Source organism: Perna viridis, chromosome 2, assembly GCF_037379345.1.
Source record: "Perna viridis isolate PV_CMFRI_1.1 ecotype Kerala chromosome 2, ASM3737934v1, whole genome shotgun sequence".
Lineage (NCBI taxonomy): Eukaryota > Metazoa > Mollusca > Bivalvia > Mytilida > Mytilidae > Perna > Perna viridis.
In genome coordinates this window covers 32,867,573-32,884,928 of record NC_142446.1, presented here as the reverse complement: position 1 = coordinate 32,884,928, position 17,356 = coordinate 32,867,573, and the positions used below count along the sequence as shown (strand labels likewise).

The window sequence follows — 17,356 nt, the reverse complement described above, 5'->3', positions numbered from 1 at the left end:
TGGATAAAACGTCAGCGTAGTACCACGTTTTTTAATACCCGCAAACGAAGTTGCAAGGTATTATGTGATACCCTCCAAAAAGAGTAATCAAGGGGTGGTTGATTGTTGTTGGGGTTTAACGTCCGAGCAGCAATATATCAGCTATATTCAGACGATGAACATGAAATTGATGATAAAATGAACATGACATGATGATGAAATGAAAAAGGGATGGGACACAAGGACAATGGGGGCGACAAAATTTGATTGCCACTGGAAATAGGGAGAGGTGGGTAGGGTCGGGCAATGTAGCCTCCTGTGGCGGATCCCTATGGTTCCTACTCCGGGAGAATACCACAGTAGGGTTCTTTAACGTGCGAGGAACGTGGCATCTTTCCCAACACGGTGCACCACTATGATTTGTGGTCAGGTTTTCCGTATTATAGCCTGACAACCCCAGCATGTAACACGCCAGGGGTACCCCATTCCACCACCTGGGGCACACATCCCAGTTGCTCTGTGGGCAGAGCGCCCTAGCCCCCGGCTAAGGTTCTGAGCACTATTTAGTCGCCTTTTACGACAAGCTTAGCGCTGCTGCAGGCCAATTCTTTTAACACCCGGACCTGCACGGGGCAGTAATCAAGGAAATCAAGGTAATAGCGGTAATAAGAAAAATGTAATCCAGGGACAAAGACCTGACATGCGCGTCCGTCTCCGATGGTTTCCAGACGGTAGGTATCTTGGGACCGCATATATGCATTTTTTATTATCTTCGTTAAGTACCATAACATACAGGCTAAATTCAATTTCAGCTAAACAATGCTGTAGTTTCCAAATTTATACATTCTGAACATTTTGCATACTGCTTTTTTACCATTATGTGATGAGATATCATTAAATGTTCTACTAATGCATTATTGTAATTTATCTTGTTTATTTATTTATGTCTGTTTGCTTCTTTGTTTGTCTGTTTTTTTTTTATCCTAAAAGATTAGGAAATGTGGTATGATTGCCAAAGAGATAGTAATCCATGAAATGTCAAGAAACGAATAATTAAACTTCTACAGGTCAACACATGGTCTTCAGAGGTAGGCAAAACTTATAACATAAAACAAGATGAAAAAAGTCCCAAAATAAATGATGTTTTCCTGTAAACACTGGCAGTTATAGCATCGAAAGATTGTTCATCAAATATTCTTTATGAATATAAATGCCTACGGCTGAAATAAAGTGTTACACTTTTCTGGTCAAAACTGGATTAAACAAGAGACAAGTCATTCATCAAAAGTTGTCCTTCACGGTAGGTATAAAATGGACATAAATGCTTACATTACATTTATTAACAGGAGAAGAAGTTCAAAGAGGTGAGTTTTAAAAATTCAAATATATATTTTTTTTCACCGAAAATGCAGATCTAAACTGCAACTCTGAATATCTTGGATATAAAGCACATATCAGAAGCTAAATTGCAATATTGAAAACATCAATCAATCAAAGTTAAATATATTAATCAAGGATTCATGTAATCATTCTGAAATGCATATTTAAAAAAAATAATTTGAAAAATCGAGAACATATTTGATTACGCGACCTAATGTAAGAATGCTGCATACTACAATGTTTTTTTATTAGACACAACATTTTAAACAACTAGTAACATGGCATTTTTCGCAAATATATTTGCTGCTTTTTACCCTCTATTATGTTATGTTTTTTTTTATATTTATACAAATTGCTTGCAGCGTTTTAACCTTTCCCTGTTATAACAGACAGATATTATAAATCGTGCGTTTAACATAACATTATTTGGTACAATTAAACACATATACAATATTATACTGCATTATGAAAAAAGTATTTTATTGAATAACCATTCCTCCACCTGATTGGTTAGAAAAAAATACGGCTCTCTACCGAAAGCAAACGTTGCTTCCACCCTATAAAATAGGTTAACAATTGTTAAATAATTTATTTTAAAGTCAATATTGATACTATAATTTGTTTATTCCAGCTATTTCACAGTAAAAGCTATAATCGAGATGAATAAACTGTTGTTTTCAGTACTAGTGGTTGCTATATTGGTGACACTAATTAATGCATCTGAGCCTCGGCAGACAGGAGGGCAAACGGGTAGTTTGTCACCACCGAAAAATTCCCAGTTAGTACCAAAGACAACAAAACCACATGTAGGGGACTTAACTCCATCTGGAAGTATCACAAGTGTTAAACCAAAGAGAAAGTCAAATAAATCAAGGAAACAAAGAAAATCAAAATCAAAATCAAAATCAAAAAAATCTTCAAAAACAACAGCATCAAAAAATAGAACGTCTAGCAAAAATACACGAAAAGGAAAAAAGACACAAAGAAAAGTTCAGAAAACGACGAAGAAACCATAACAGCGAGATAACCTACTGGTACATTTTTGAATAAATACATTAACAGGTAAGACAGTCTTTTATATGCATTAAACTATTGGTAAAGAAATTGAAGAAAAAATGAAATAATTAGACAAAAACGTGATAGACGAAAAATCTCTGGTTTTACAGAGTACCAACAGAAAATTATTTTATTAATTGAACCATAGTTGTAGTACAAAGGAAAGATTCTAAGGATTCATATTTTGTCATTAGCCAAACATATTATTCATTCTAAGTGTATATATTTTTTTCATTTGATATGAGTACTTGTATTTTTGATTTACAAATTTCTCATTTAAACACCAAATGCACTAGTTCGAGTTTTACCATATTTACCCTTCTGTTGAATAACTCTAAATGCTGTTTACATGTTCAATTGCCTCATCCAAATATTGTTGCCCCGTGCAGGTCCGGGTGTCAAAAGAATAGGCCTGTAGCAACGCTAAGCTTGTCGTGAAATGCAACTAAATAGTGCTCAGAACCCTGGCCGGGGGCTAGGGCGCTCTGCCCACAGAGCAACTGGGTTGTGTGCCCCAGGTGGTGGAATGGGGTACCCCTGGTGTGTTACATGCTGGGGTTGTCAGGCTATAATACGGAAAACCTGACCGCAAACGATAGTGGTGCACCGTGTTGGGAAAGATGCCACGTTCCTCACACGTTAAAGAATCCTACTGTGGTATTTTCCCGGAGTAGGAACCATAGGATTCTTTAGAACAACCATGAAACACTTCTAGTCATGAGTATCATTTTGTAGCAAAATAACACTGTTCTGGGAGAAATGATACTTCTCAAAACTATTTTGAATACAATTAACATATTCATTTTATACTCCATTTATACATTGTTATAGGGACAACTTAAACCCGGAATATTATTTTTATTTTGTTCCATTGCTATTTGTAACAAATTTTGATGTTGTTTTTTTTTAACTTTGTCGATAGAAAAAAACTCTTTTTTGGAATGATTTGATTATTCTTACTATCCAAGAGTAATATCATACAGGGTGGTAAAATTTCTATTACACTTCATTACATAATTAAATTATCTATTGTTTAAATACAATGGTTTCTTGATTATTATTACGTATAAATATAACATGTTTATTATTTTATCATTTTACAGATGAAGATTATATGCGTTGCAAACATGCCGCGACACGAAGATGGTCAGAAAAGAATATTTGTTTTTGCTCCCAATTTGCTTTTGTATAATTAAAATAATTGACATAAATGCTTTCTTCTTTATGCTTAAACAATACGAATTAAGTAAATGTTTTCGACACAAGTGATTCGGTTATACCAAGACATTCATAATTCGCACGATTAGGTGAAGTTTAAAAAAATGCTGAATGAAATGAGAGTCGTAGCGTACCGTCTACTTGGCGTGCTGACCTACACTTTTGCATTATTGCTTTAACTAATGACGGTTTCCCTTCCAATTAATTTCGATTACGATTGGTTACTTCTCCAGGTACGAAGCACTAATGAAAATCGGTTTACCATATAACGTCAGTTGAAAGTTTAGTAAAAACATGAGGTAATGGACGATCCGATATAGAAAGTGATAGTTGTAAGATATCACAAATACTTCAATATGAGCAAAAATGATAACTGTATATTATGTTCAGAATCTTTGCCGAAAAGAAATAGACGCTATGTGAAGCCATATTGTAAGTAATATCGAAGAGTTTCTATTACGATTGAGTTGATTGGATGTTGGATCCGGTTTAAATTTAGGTAACTCACTAGAAGGCGCGGGACAATACCCGCTAAATATGAATAAATGGTGTCAGAGGTTTGATGGAGTGAAGGTCGACTCAAAATCTTGACTTGGGAAGATGAATATTATGTTTAGAATCTTTGCCGAAAAGAAATAGACGCTATGTGTAGCCATATTGTAAGTAATATCGAAAAGGTTCTATTACGATTGAGTTGATTGGATGTTGGATTCGGTTTAAATTTAGGTAACTCACTAGAAGGCGCGGGACAATACCCGCTAAATATGAATGAGTGGTGTCAGGGGTTTGATGGAGTGAAGGTCGACTCAAAACCTTGACTTGGGAACATGTACGTCGATACGATTCTATTTTACACTTTGAACGAAAAAGGTTAAAAGGCAGCTTTTGAAATGAAAAACAGAACAATCCATCAAGGGAGACCTTTTCCCAATCTTTTACGGAAAATGGAGTATTATGTAAATGTAACAATGTGTTTGGTAATCTTTGAGTAGGAACCCTCTTTGGCCAGTCAGAGCCCAATTTTGACATTTCTGGAACCGCTTCTGCACTAACACCGATATATGGGCATCTACATAGCCCCTATATTAAGCAGAACAAAAATACGAAATTAAAACATGAATAAAAATCTTATAGAGAAAAAAAGAAAAAGTAGAAGAAAATCAAGAATAGGTTAAAGAAAAATCAGTTTCTCCTATGAAATCTATAAAAAAAAAAACTTGTGAAAGTAAAACGGCGGGAAAACTCTCGCATCAAATTTACAACCACCTTGTAGTAAAAAAGTCAGGTGAATCTTTAATCACCGGCTAAGAGTGAGAGTAATAATCGTTCTGAATATAATTGTAAGGTCATAATGCTCTACCTGGTCAGAGCATAACCTGAATGCCTGACACCTTATGATGATAGATCTGTGTACAGTTCACTACAAGAATAAAACAAAATAAAATTAAATAAAAATTATTTCAATAAAAGATAAAAATGGAATGGTAATAAAAGTTTGGATAAAAGTATTTTGTTTGTTGGAGTTTAACGTCCGAGCAGCAATATTTCAGCTATATTCAGACGATGAACATGAAATGATGATGAAATGAAAAAGGGATGGGACACAAGGACAATGGGGTCGACAAATTTTGATTACCACTGGATATAGGGAGAGGTGGGTAGGGTTGGGCAATTTAACCTCCTGTGGCGGAGGCCTATGGTTCCTACTCCGGGAGAATACCACAGTAGGGTTCTTTAACGTGCGAGGAACGTGGCATCTTTCCCAACATGGTGCACCACTATGGTTTGCGGTCAGGTTTTCTGTATTATAGCCTGACAATCCCAGCATGTAACACGCCAGGGGTACCACATTCCACCCTGGGGCACACATCCCAGTTGCTCTGTGGACTATTTAGTCGCCTTTTACGACAAGCTTAGTGCTGCTGCTGGCCTATTCTTTTAACACCCGGACCTGCACGGGGCGGATAAAAGTAAAATGAATTGCAAAAAGTATTGAATTATTATCATTCTGAAACAATGAGTATATCAAGAAGGTGTGATAAAACAAAATATTCATTGTTTACAAGAAATGTTTCATGCGAATTTGACATGCACCTAAATATACCTATTATACTTCAAACATGTAATTGATAGACAAGCGTTCAAGTGTACACCATAAACCGCCCGAGGATGATGTTCTCCTTGGAAATCTTGAACAATCTAGTAACAACAAGATAATGATCAAATTGCATTAATTCATCTGCAAAACACTATCACAACATGACACATGAATAATGACAATATAATGCTGCACACACGTGAAGTGAATAAATTATATTTTTTGTTAATTAGATAAAGACTTGTATTAGACTTCTTTTGTCATTAGAACTACAAACGGGTAAGTTAGCTTTTTAACAAGTACCAAAGTCAAACACATTTTAAACAGGTATTGTTAAATAGTTCCAATGAGATTTAGGTATGAACATCACTGGTTATGTGTAATTTCAGTCAAACACGTAATCGATCTAATTTACAATATAAGAAACCACATTTGATGAAGTAGTTACGATTTTTGTATTTTAAACGTTAAACAAAAACTATTAAAAGTTTAAAAATAGAAATTCAACTTTACTTGAACATACATGTATTTACGTATTAAAAAATAGTGATATATCCCTTTCTTATGTTATAAGTTCCTTCCGATGTAACATTTCCTTGGAAATTGAGTTTATGTTTTTAGACTAATTTTATTCATTTTTATAAGAATGCATCATTTGCGGTAAAACCATCAAGCTAAACTTTCTTCCTTGTCTAAAAATGCCCTCCGACTTTTAGCACTCTATACCAATGCTATTTTAAATCAAACATTGCCTATTAAGGCTGAGTAAACTTAAATTGTAGATTGTCATCCAATCTTCTAAGAAATATATTGGCTGATGGAAGGATTTTATTTTTTATTTCTAACCAGATTATCTAAAGTTCCATCATTTTCTGAGAAGAAACATCTTAGTCACCAAGATATGAAAGGTCTATGTGTTATAGTATCTCACTACTAGAAACTGACGCGACCAAAATCTAGATTTTTTTAATTCCCGCCCAATTTTTGTTTAGTTTTGTAATTTTTTAAGGGGCATGGAGGGGGCGAAAATCTACAAATGTATCTTATATAGCGGTAATATATAGTTTAACAACTTATTATCTAGGATCTCCGCTAATACGAATGTTATAATGTTTAAAATACGCATTCATTTTTATAGTTATTTTGCTAAGATAGTGGATATTGTTGTTTGTTTTCATAAAGATCTATTTTATATTTAAAAACTTTAATTCTGATCTTTAAAAGTTTTCTACAAATTTGAAGAGTAAAAGCAAAGATGAATGTCATAATAATTTTCGTCTCATAGAATAATAAATAAGGCGATTATGTTCATATAATATATTAATTGATTTGATCATATAAAAAGAATTGGTTAAGAAATACAAGGTGTAAGCACATGACGGAGTCTTTGTGCGAAGGAAAATCAGTGTACATCTATATATTATTTAATTAAGAAGTTGGGATTCAAGGAACTCTTCTTTGTGTACATATCTTACACTATATATACATGTATTAACAATTAAGACTCTGAAATGTTTTTTTCTGACTGTATTGTTTTGTTTACTACAAATCATTTTATAACAAGTGAATATCAAGTTGCTCTAATATTTTTTTTACAGACACATATCAACCAAGAGGCAGAGATGAACAAACTGTTTCTCTCGTTGTTGGTGTTCAGTGTTCTTTTAGCATTCGCACATTCAAAACCTGCAAAGAAGAGGAGTAATGCTTTGAAATCTAGTCAGTCAAGTTTAGCAGCATCCTTATTTGATCTAACTACAACAATAGCAAAGATCGGCAGCTCAAGAAGCAAGAAAAGGTCATCGAAAAAATCACGACGAGGAAAAAAAAAGTCTAGTAGCCGAAAATCCAAGTCAAAGAAATCCAAGAAAAGTAAGAAGAGTAAAAAGTCTTCCAAGAAAAGCAAGAAAAGGAGGTCATGAAGACATTAAATAAGACGTATTGACGGACAATATAACATCACTCGGTATAAATTACAATGGATTTTTTAGAAGAAAAAAAAACATACGTGATTAAAATCTTTAATTGTTATCTCCAAAATTCGCATGACATGATTGACATGATTATTAAAACAATCACAATAATCTTAACTCATTAAATCAAATGCACAATTTCTTGTTCAGTTTTTTGATTGTCCAGAAATGCTTATTTCATTTCATTTCTTTGCATTCGATTTCAGGTGCTACAATTTATTAGCGTATTTTTAAAGTTATATTTTTGATGATTGAATATCCAGTGTAATTGCCGTTTCTCATCTAACTGAGATTTCGTTTTATTTGGATGAAGACGTGCTTTAAAGTCTTCATAGATTGAATTGTTCTCCTTACAATATCGATTTTGTTATCTTCTCTTCTCTTAAGAAATAAGTTATTAGATTTATTATGCCAAAAGGGTATTAAGTTGATGAAATGGACGATGAAGTTAAAGCAGTATACAACGATATGTGAGACAAATCATCGAATTCGAAACAGAAACTAAATACAAATGCACAACGATTAACCCGGTGTAAATCTAATGAATGAAGGTATAGGCCTTCAGTAACCAATTCCACAAAACCTCGTCAGTGTAAAATAGGTAAAATATCTCGACGTCACAAAATTATTGTCATTATAACGTCATACCGGACCACTAAAACAGTAGGGGAAGTGGTTGGACAAATGTTTTGGTGGTCTATAATCTGTAACGAGTGAACATGTTTTGTAAAGGAGAATTTTTTGCAAAACTCATTTTAGCAATTGATTGCAATAATTACAGAGTTTATTTATTAAAAAATATGGCATTTCCGGTTATGACTCTAAAGTGTGTTTGATATAAACATGGCGTATGACCTTTGATCTACAACTTTCGTAAATTGAAAAAAAAACATATTTGCAAGCTAACCAGGGTCATGTGTTGTTTCTTATTTATTGCAAATAACACTTGTAAAAGTACACAAAACTTTTTAATAATACTTTTCTATCGGACATACGACAGAAGTAACCAAAATAAACATAGATATGAGACTAAGTAAATGTTTCGTAACATTCCAAGTAACAGTGCTGATACTAATTCACATCTCATTGAAAAAATGATATATCAAATAAATAATCTGAGACTATAGTAATAGAGAGACAATTTGCATTCCGAAACACAAAAACTTAAGACATATTGAAGTGCCTTATTGTCATTGAAAACAATGTTTATTTTGAGAAAAAAAATAGGTCTTTATCAACATAAAATATTTTATAATTGTTAACACAGTAATAAGAAGAAATTTGTTAAAGCTGCTGTTGAGAATTCTTAAGGTAGTATTACTTTACTTAAAATGTAATCACATAATACAAAAATTGACCTAAAAAACTTTAATATCACTTAAACATCTGAGAAAAGATAGATCTTCAAACTGGGGGTATAATATTGCAATTGAAAGGCAAATTTACAATATGGCATGTTAATACAATCAGTTAATTAGAATAATTAGAGTAATATGTTTAATTTCCTTCCGGCCAAACGTTGTAAAAAGCTCGCGATATTAGACAAATTAAGCAATATCTATGGTACCAGTAAAACTAGTTTTATTTGAAAAGATCCAACAGCGCGAATTTGTGCAATACATTGTTATATTTTAAAGTATATTCGTACGTAACAAACTTAAGCTAAATCCACAGTACTAGTATATCAATCATTCCTATCTCAGGTCTGACTTCAACTGTGTCATAAGTGAGCTTTAACAATTGAATTTTCTGCAATAAATGATTAATTTGGTGATATCATCAATGATCTCTCGTAAAATTATTGACCAATGACATATCTTAATTCATACAGGCATATAGATATATAGAAACAATCTTCTCAAAGAAAAAACAATAAAAAACATTTTCATGTAAAATAAAAAGAATATCTAAAGTAAATCCCATTGATCTGAAACAACTTCGCACTATACTAATGTACAATCATTATGATGTGTTTTTAAAAGAGCAAAAGGTTCAAGGCAAATATGACTTGTCTTGTGGTTTCATTGTTTTCTTTTTCACGATTCTAAATATATCTTTATATTTCAAACATGTAGTTGACATGGGTTCAAGGGGTTAAAGCATACAACAAAAGTACCTGAGGCTAATGTTAGACTTTAAAATAAGCAGTCTTGAAAAATCTAGTTGAGACGAGATTATGATCAAATTGCATTAATGCACCTGCATAACACTACAATGAGATGACACATGAATTATGACAATACAATGTTGCGCGTGAATTGAATAAATTAATTTTCGTTAATTAGATAAATGCTTGTATTAGACTTCTTTTGTCGTTAGAACTGCAAACGGGTAAGTTGTTTTTTAAGCAGTAAGAAATCCAAACAAATACTGTTAAACATTTACAATGGAATTTTTTTTCCTGAAGATGGATGAATGCTCTCTTGTAAAACAGATGAACCTGAAATTCAACAAATTACCATTTACAAATTGACAGGTTAAAAATACATATGATTAAGTAGGTATCAACTTCACACTTTACGCATAATGAAAACTTAAAAAAAAAAAAAAAGGAAAAAGATAAATTTTAGCAATTTGAATCAATCTAAATTACGATTCAAATTGGAAAAAATCGATTATAATAATTATTTGTTTGTTTTCTTGTTTTTCATTTTTACTTTTTATACATTTTTCAGACAATTATGTGTACTAACATCCGTTGTTTTCTTATCATTTAATATATTTATCATGTCTCTTATACTCCAAGTCACCTCAGATTGTTTGCGTTTTTTTTTGCGTTTATTTTTGTAATTACTCGACGGTTCCTTTCAAAAACTTGCCATTTTATTCATGTCGTTCTGTACTACGATTCCCTTACAATTATTTTTCATTCTTACCTCCGATATTGAAAAAATTCCAAATTTATTTTTCCTACGTGAATTTTGCACTGAATGTATTGTTTATCCGCCATCTTATTTCTATGGATATTTTGAAATGTTTCCTATTATCTGAGCTGCAATACCATGATTTCCCGCCATATTTCTGGTTCCCTGCTAATTTATTACTTTATGTGGTAAGACTCATATTAAGTACCAGTTGTAGCATTTTTATTCGGAACTTCTGGTTTTGTCTTTTACTAAAGGTAAAGAGCAGAAATATGGCGTAATTCTTGTTACAGTAAGGTTGATTTCAATTTTTATTTCTACTGGTCTGAGTTTGTACAATGTTTTACAGTTTACAAACACATATCAACAAAGAGACAGATATGAAGAAACTGTTTCTCTCGTTGTTGGTGTTCAGTGTCCTTCTAGTGTTTGCATGGTCAAAGCCCGCAGTGAGGAGTACTGCTTTACAATTAAGCGAATCTAGCTTAGGAGAATCCCTCTTTGATCTCACTTCATCTGTTGCAAATACTGGAAGCTCAAGAAGCAAAAGGTCGCCGAAACAAAAGAGGAAGAGCAACAAAAAGAAGTCAAAAAAGCAAAAATCGAAGTCGAGGAAATCCAAGAAAAATAAAAAGGGCAGAAAGTCTTCAAAGAAAAGTAGGAGTCGCACATCAAAAAAAAATTGAATTTAAACCAAAGGCAATGGAGACATCTAAGTGTTATTTACAGGTAACAATTAATTCCTCTTATAAATACAACAAAACCGTCCAATTAAATGGCATAGAATAAAAAGGATATATCCTAATTACAACAACTAATACGAATCAAATCACAGAAGGTCTTATTTAAGTATGGCGGGAAGTGCTATGTGGTACATTACGCGGCATAAATCAGGAAGTTCATTATACAGGAAAACCAGGCCGTAAAAAATATTTCGGCCAGTTGGGGCATAACTTTCTCCTCTCAGCCGGAAAATGCATTCAGGATTTTGTAAGCCACTATCTATTTTAATTTCAGTTATTATATGAAGTTGTATTTGTCGAACTTGAACGGTCATATTTCTATATTATTGACATTGTGAACTTAAAATATATTTTCTTCATACAGGTTCGCATTAACGACATAAATACATTGTTAATAACAAGGTTTTTGAAATACACAATAATAAATGTTGTAAGACGACGCTGTACAGTCAAAAATGTATACATATATTTTTAAATATATACTTTTGAAAAAAAATATACCTCTTCTTTTTCAGAGGTCACAATTGAGAGGTCACTACTGGAAAGAAATGCACTATTTGACGCACAGCAGTACTCCTTTAAGCGCGTTTCTAATGATGCTTTTGGACTTAGTAAATGTCTAATTATATAATTTGATTCGTTTTGTGTCATGTAAACTATTGTTTCAAGTACATAAAATAGTGAGTATGGATTTGACACAAACAAAATATTAGTCACGTGAAACAGTAAAGAACTAAAAATCATGAGACAAATACGTGACGAATACCGGTAGTGAGTCAATAAAATGAGAAAAAGACAATAATAATCATAGACAAACAAAACTCAGAGTATGAATTAGCCGACACATCCTATTATCTTATCTCGTTTTATTTGTAGTAAAAAAATAACTTTAGTCTGAAAAGTCTTGTTGTCATTGGTTTGTGTAACAAGTAAATTTAAGATAGCGGAAGAAAAATATCATTTTGAATTTTGTACTACATAAACGCTGAGTGACCTGAAATGTCTTGCAAAAATTAATGAATTTGAAGTTAAATTTCTGGTACCTCTTTTACAAAACACAGTCGTAGGTATTGGCATTACCACTTACGATTAACTGTTCACTTTTCTTCTAATTGTTAAATCAATCACAACTAAATCTTCTTGAACTTGATGGACATCACGAATTAAACTTTACAAAACAAAAAGAAAATATTGCTGCTATTAATATTATTTACAAAAAAATATATCGGCAAAAACATGATTAACAGACTTTTAAGATTTTTTTTTATTTTTCTCTCTTCGCACTGCAGTTCTACTGTAAACACAAATAAGGTATAAGCGATATAAAACTCAGTTGTACACATTCTGCAAAACGTGATATACAAGTATAAAAAGTCGGTTCAACACTATATGGCCTAGACTTTCCGTTTACACCATAAACCATCCCCGACCCCCATTCTTACTTTTTTTTTCATTCCACATTTAAGAATCGTAATTCCGCCACTGCAAACTCATTTTGGACGTCCACCAGATACAAGTATTACTTATTCTTCGAAAATGAGCGTAATACATTGTATCTTTTACAACAGAACAAATTAAGAACAAATGCATTAGATTAATTTGTCGATCATGTGATTAGAAATAACAAATGAATCAATCACTATTATTGATATTTCAATTTTAGTGCTTTCCCTAGGTAAAATAATTTGGTAAGTCAAGGTCACAATTGTAGGAAAAATATTTTTGATGTCATGTAATCCTAGGATTTCAATTAGTATTACCATTAAATTTATGATCTTTCTCGGATTTTAATATTTTTAAGTAGTGAAAAAGTAATCAAGGGAACCAAGGTTCTAGCGGTAATCAAAAGAATGTAATCCAGGAACAAAGACCAGATATGAAAAACAGACATACACAACAAAGAACACAAAGCAACAAAAACAATATAAAGTAACAAAAACAATTGAGGAACTCGGACTCCACTAAAAACTGGGAGCATGGACCGTGGGAGCACCGGTAGGATAAGCGTCCTTTGCTTTTCTAGGAACACTCGTCGAGTGTCTCATAAAAGGTAAAGTCCGGGGTATTCGAAAGAGGACAGAAAAACTATTACACGTTGAACAAATTAGTTCTCATGGCACAGATGGATACACCGTAACGATCCACCAGTTCATGGTGACGACCATAAAACTTCTGTAGTGATGACTTCAATCTTGTAGCAACATAACCTTGTTCCAGAAGCCTACTTGTTAGAAGTCCAGCGCGATACAAAAAGTATGCGTAGTTTTAACCAGCTCTGACACTCCATACGCAGTTGCTGAAGGGATGTTGCCACCGAAAAGGAAGTTGAAAATTCTGAATGAAAAGTTATCACGTTTGTCGAAACGTTTGGTCAATAGTTTTCCCTTACCTTCAATTTCTATGTGTAGGTCAAGATATGATGCTGTCTTTACACTGTCTGTAGTATCTCTTATCTCAAGTTCTTTGGGGTAGATGCGACGTATCTAATCCCCGAAGTTATGATTGTTTAAAGATAACACGTCATCTATATAGCGAAAACTGAGATTAAAAGATATTTTCGGACCAGATCAGCTATAAATTCAGCCTCATAAGAATAAAGGAATAGATCAGCAAGTAGATGAGCACAATTTGTTCCCATTGGAATACCGACCATTTGTTGAAAAACGAGTTCACCTCACTGAACAAATATGTTGTCGATATGTTGTTAAAAATTCCAGCATTTTGTAATCATCATTTTCTGTATATTTGGAAGATGATTTGGAATTATTTCTTACAAAGTATACGGACTCTCTACTTAAAACAATATATTTGTATTTAGGTGTACCGTCTTTTTGGAAAAACAACGATGTATAATGTTTTAAGTCTGGATTTTAACTGAGTATACGGGATAAAAGTATACAGTGTGGAAAAAACATAGGTTCTAATGCTATTATATTCTGATAATAGTCTTGAACTGATGGTCTGCAGAAGATCTTTCGAATTTTTCAGGATCGACATTGAATTAATACAACTACGATAGTATTAACAATTATCAATAGCGCCATGAAACCGAGACACCAATGGCGTTGGTGATGATGGATTAAAATAAGCCAATATGCACAAACAAGAATTTGTTGTCATGGTAAATGTAGAAAACATCATAAATAACGCTATATAACTCAAATAAATAAAAAAAAAACGTTTTTATGCAACCCAGACGCCTTTACACACTAGGATGGGAGAAAAGTGCGCATAAAATTTATGATACATTTGTAGAATTGATAAGCCTACTTTTTACAATACATTCATATTACCATCTTTTAGTTTACCCATTTGAGATGTTAATAAATCAGATTGCAACTTTTTTTCTACTTTTTTTCTAACTCTGAAGGTCCTTCTAGAAAAGCAAGGGATGGTTATCCTGCCAGTCCAACAGGTCCATGCTGGCAGTTTTAGTGGAATCGAGGATGCTCATTTACTTTTGTTTCTATGTACGTGCTATTTGGTTATTTCATGCTCTTTGTTGTGTGTGTCTATTGTCTAGTCTTAATGCTTTGAATATATTATTTAGAGTTCTCCTCAAATCTTGGTTTCATTGATGACGCAGTCATCCGTCCGACACGACATACAGGGTAATCCCTTTTATTTAAGGAAACAAATTCCAGTTTATTTTGCTCTCAAACTGACAGTATGTTAATTATTATGTTAAAATCAATCGAAGAATAATGCGCTTAGAATCATGCTAAATGTGATTCATGGTTTGAAAGCCTACATATTTTTATTTTTTTTATATTTTGTTTTAAAGGTTATAGTAAACTGAAACTGACATATGACTTTTCATGTATCCCTTGTTCTCGCGAGATTAAAGTTATATAGAATATTTTGTAAAATTCAAAATTAAGAGAAATAACTCTGTAAATGACGCTAAAATATAATCCGATCCATAATCAAGCCAAGTCATTTATTCTTCAACTCATTATTAATGCTGTTTTGTTTTAAAAAAAACGAAAATTACAATCAATGTAAAGACTATGAGTATATCGAAACGCATAAAAAAACATGCCATTGCGTCGTTAGTTTTATCTTGGCTGTCCAGGTATCGAATTTCATGGTGTAATCATTTTGACATGGCATGGTATAGCTGAATCTTTCGATTGACTGGAATTTTGTATATTTTCTACGCAAACAAAATCATCGAGTAGCAACAAGCTAAGGAAAAGAGATCATTACCTGTCAAAAGAAAATGCGTGATAGTTACACAGCTAAACAAGTTAACTAGAAACTTGTGTTTCTTTAATAATCAGCAGCACTAAATCATACTCTACACTTAAGTCTGTCACAATGTTTTGTTTAAGTTCACCTAGTATTTCCATCGCTTCCAAAATGGAGCGAATAAAAAGTGTTGTTTCCATAATTGTACACATATATTTGACCTCAAAAGCTAAAATCCCTAAAAGATTGCCTGTGTTAACACGATGTATGAAGGACGGACGTTCGGACGTTCAGGCCATATATCATAATATGGCCGCCTATTTGCCAGTTTAAAAAAGATACAAACCACCCTCCGTCAAAGTATGAAACCTAAAAACCAGCAGTTCACATTTAACTAAATACATCTTCAAACTTTAAGCTATTTACACGTGTAGCTACAAACGGGTGTTTTAAGGCAGAGAAACAATAATACTAATCTACGCCATTCGATTGATTGATTATCGGGGTTTAACGCCCGAGCAGCAATATTTCAGCTACATTCAGGGCGATGAACATGAAATGGACGATAACATGAACATGAAATGATGATGATGATGAAATGAAAAAAGGATGGGACACAAGGATAATAGGGTCGACAAATTTTGATTGCCACTAGAAATAGGGAAGGATGGGTAGAATCGGGGCAATTTAGCCTCCTGTAGCGGAGCGCAAAGGTTCCTATTCCTATCGAATACCACAACATGGTTCTTTGACAACCAGTATGGTTTGTACTCAGGTTTTTCGTGTTATAGCCTGACGACCCCTGCATGCAACACGCCAGGTGTACCCCATTCCACCACCTGGGGCACACAACCCAGTTGCTCTGTGGGTAGAGCGTCCGCGCCCCCGACCAGGGTCTTGAGCACTATTTAGTCGCCTTTTACACCAAGCTTAGAGCTGCTGTGAGCCTATTCTTTTGACAACCGAACCTGCACGGGGCAGGCCATTCGAAATACCAAGGCAAATATATTTAAAGTTCTGACAAAGTCGAAACCTGGCCATGTTTTAGAATCAAATTCACTGAGACAACACATATTTATAATAAAATACTTTTATATTAACAGATAAAATTAAAAACAAACAAACTCTATACAGTCAATTGTAAGGTGGTGGTAGGGGAGGAGAGTGACGTGCATACATTCCTTGAGACGTTTAGGTTTTCCACATATACCAAAACGCACGATAAACGAACTCTTCTAGCGTGCGTTTAAACGCACGATAGATGAACGCTCATATCGTGCATTTAAACGTACGATAGACGAACGATGAAAAATAATAATATTTACAAATAATGAAGAAAGAAAAAGTAGAAAATAGAATTAATAAAAATATATGAATAAATAATAGCAAAAAAATATCAATAGCAGTTGAATCAAGGATATAATCGAAGTACAAAAATAAACGAACGCTCGTACAGTGCGTTTAAACAAACGCTTCTGGTGTGCGTTTAAACGAACGCTTCTGTCATGCGTTTATCATGCGTTTGAACGAACACAAAACGATATGAAACTGCACGATAAATGATGCACGAATGCTAAAATTGGAAACATGAACATTTTAAGGAGTGTACCATCCACTGAAACTAATGATGAGAAAAGGTAGTGTCCACGTGTAACACTTGAACTTTGTACTAAAAACAAAAGAGGTACTTAAGGGTAGCGGTTAACTATGTCATTTGTGTATAAACCTGAATTATATACATAATTCCCATTTATTAAACACAAGTGAAGATATTTTTGAAGTCTGTATTACTTACATGCTATATTTTTAAGTGCCAGTCTCTGTAAGAATTTGACAATAGGGGAAATAACCCAG

At 33.3% G+C, this 17,356-nt stretch overlaps 1 protein-coding gene and 2 long non-coding RNA genes across 3 annotated transcripts; all 3 read left to right on the top strand.

Annotated features, from left to right (window-relative positions):
• Nucleotides 1-1,281: 1,281 nt before the first annotated feature.
• Nucleotides 1,282-3,626, top strand: LOC148624695 (uncharacterized). Its single transcript, XM_088571177.1, has 3 exons — nucleotides 1,282-1,343; nucleotides 1,991-2,421; nucleotides 3,519-3,626. The coding sequence occupies exons 1-2, from the start codon at nucleotides 1,291-1,293 to the stop codon at nucleotides 2,373-2,375; spliced, it is 438 nt and encodes a 145-aa protein (XP_088427303.1). The 5' UTR covers nucleotides 1,282-1,290; the 3' UTR covers nucleotides 2,376-2,421; nucleotides 3,519-3,626.
• A 2,116-nt stretch (nucleotides 3,627-5,742) lies between these two features.
• Nucleotides 5,743-7,842, top strand: LOC148624694 (uncharacterized). The gene is made up of 2 exons (XR_015919738.1): nucleotides 5,743-6,010; nucleotides 7,330-7,842. It is a non-coding gene; the product is annotated as an uncharacterized LOC148624694 (long non-coding RNA).
• Nucleotides 7,843-9,895: 2,053 nt separating this feature from the next.
• On the top strand, nucleotides 9,896-11,942 carry LOC148624693 (uncharacterized). Its single transcript, XR_015919737.1, has 3 exons — nucleotides 9,896-10,035; nucleotides 10,918-11,297; nucleotides 11,827-11,942. It is a non-coding gene; the product is annotated as an uncharacterized LOC148624693 (long non-coding RNA).
• The last annotated feature ends 5,414 nt before the right edge of the window (nucleotides 11,943-17,356 follow it).

Coding starts and splice junctions, on each gene's coding strand:
- LOC148624695 (XM_088571177.1), top strand. CDS start 1,291: ATGGACATAAATGCTTACATTACATTTATTAACAGGAGAAGAAGTTCA. Junction 1,344..1,990: donor AGGAGAAGAAGTTCAAAGAG/GTGAGTTTTAAA, acceptor TGTTTATTCCAG/CTATTTCACAGTAAAAGCTA.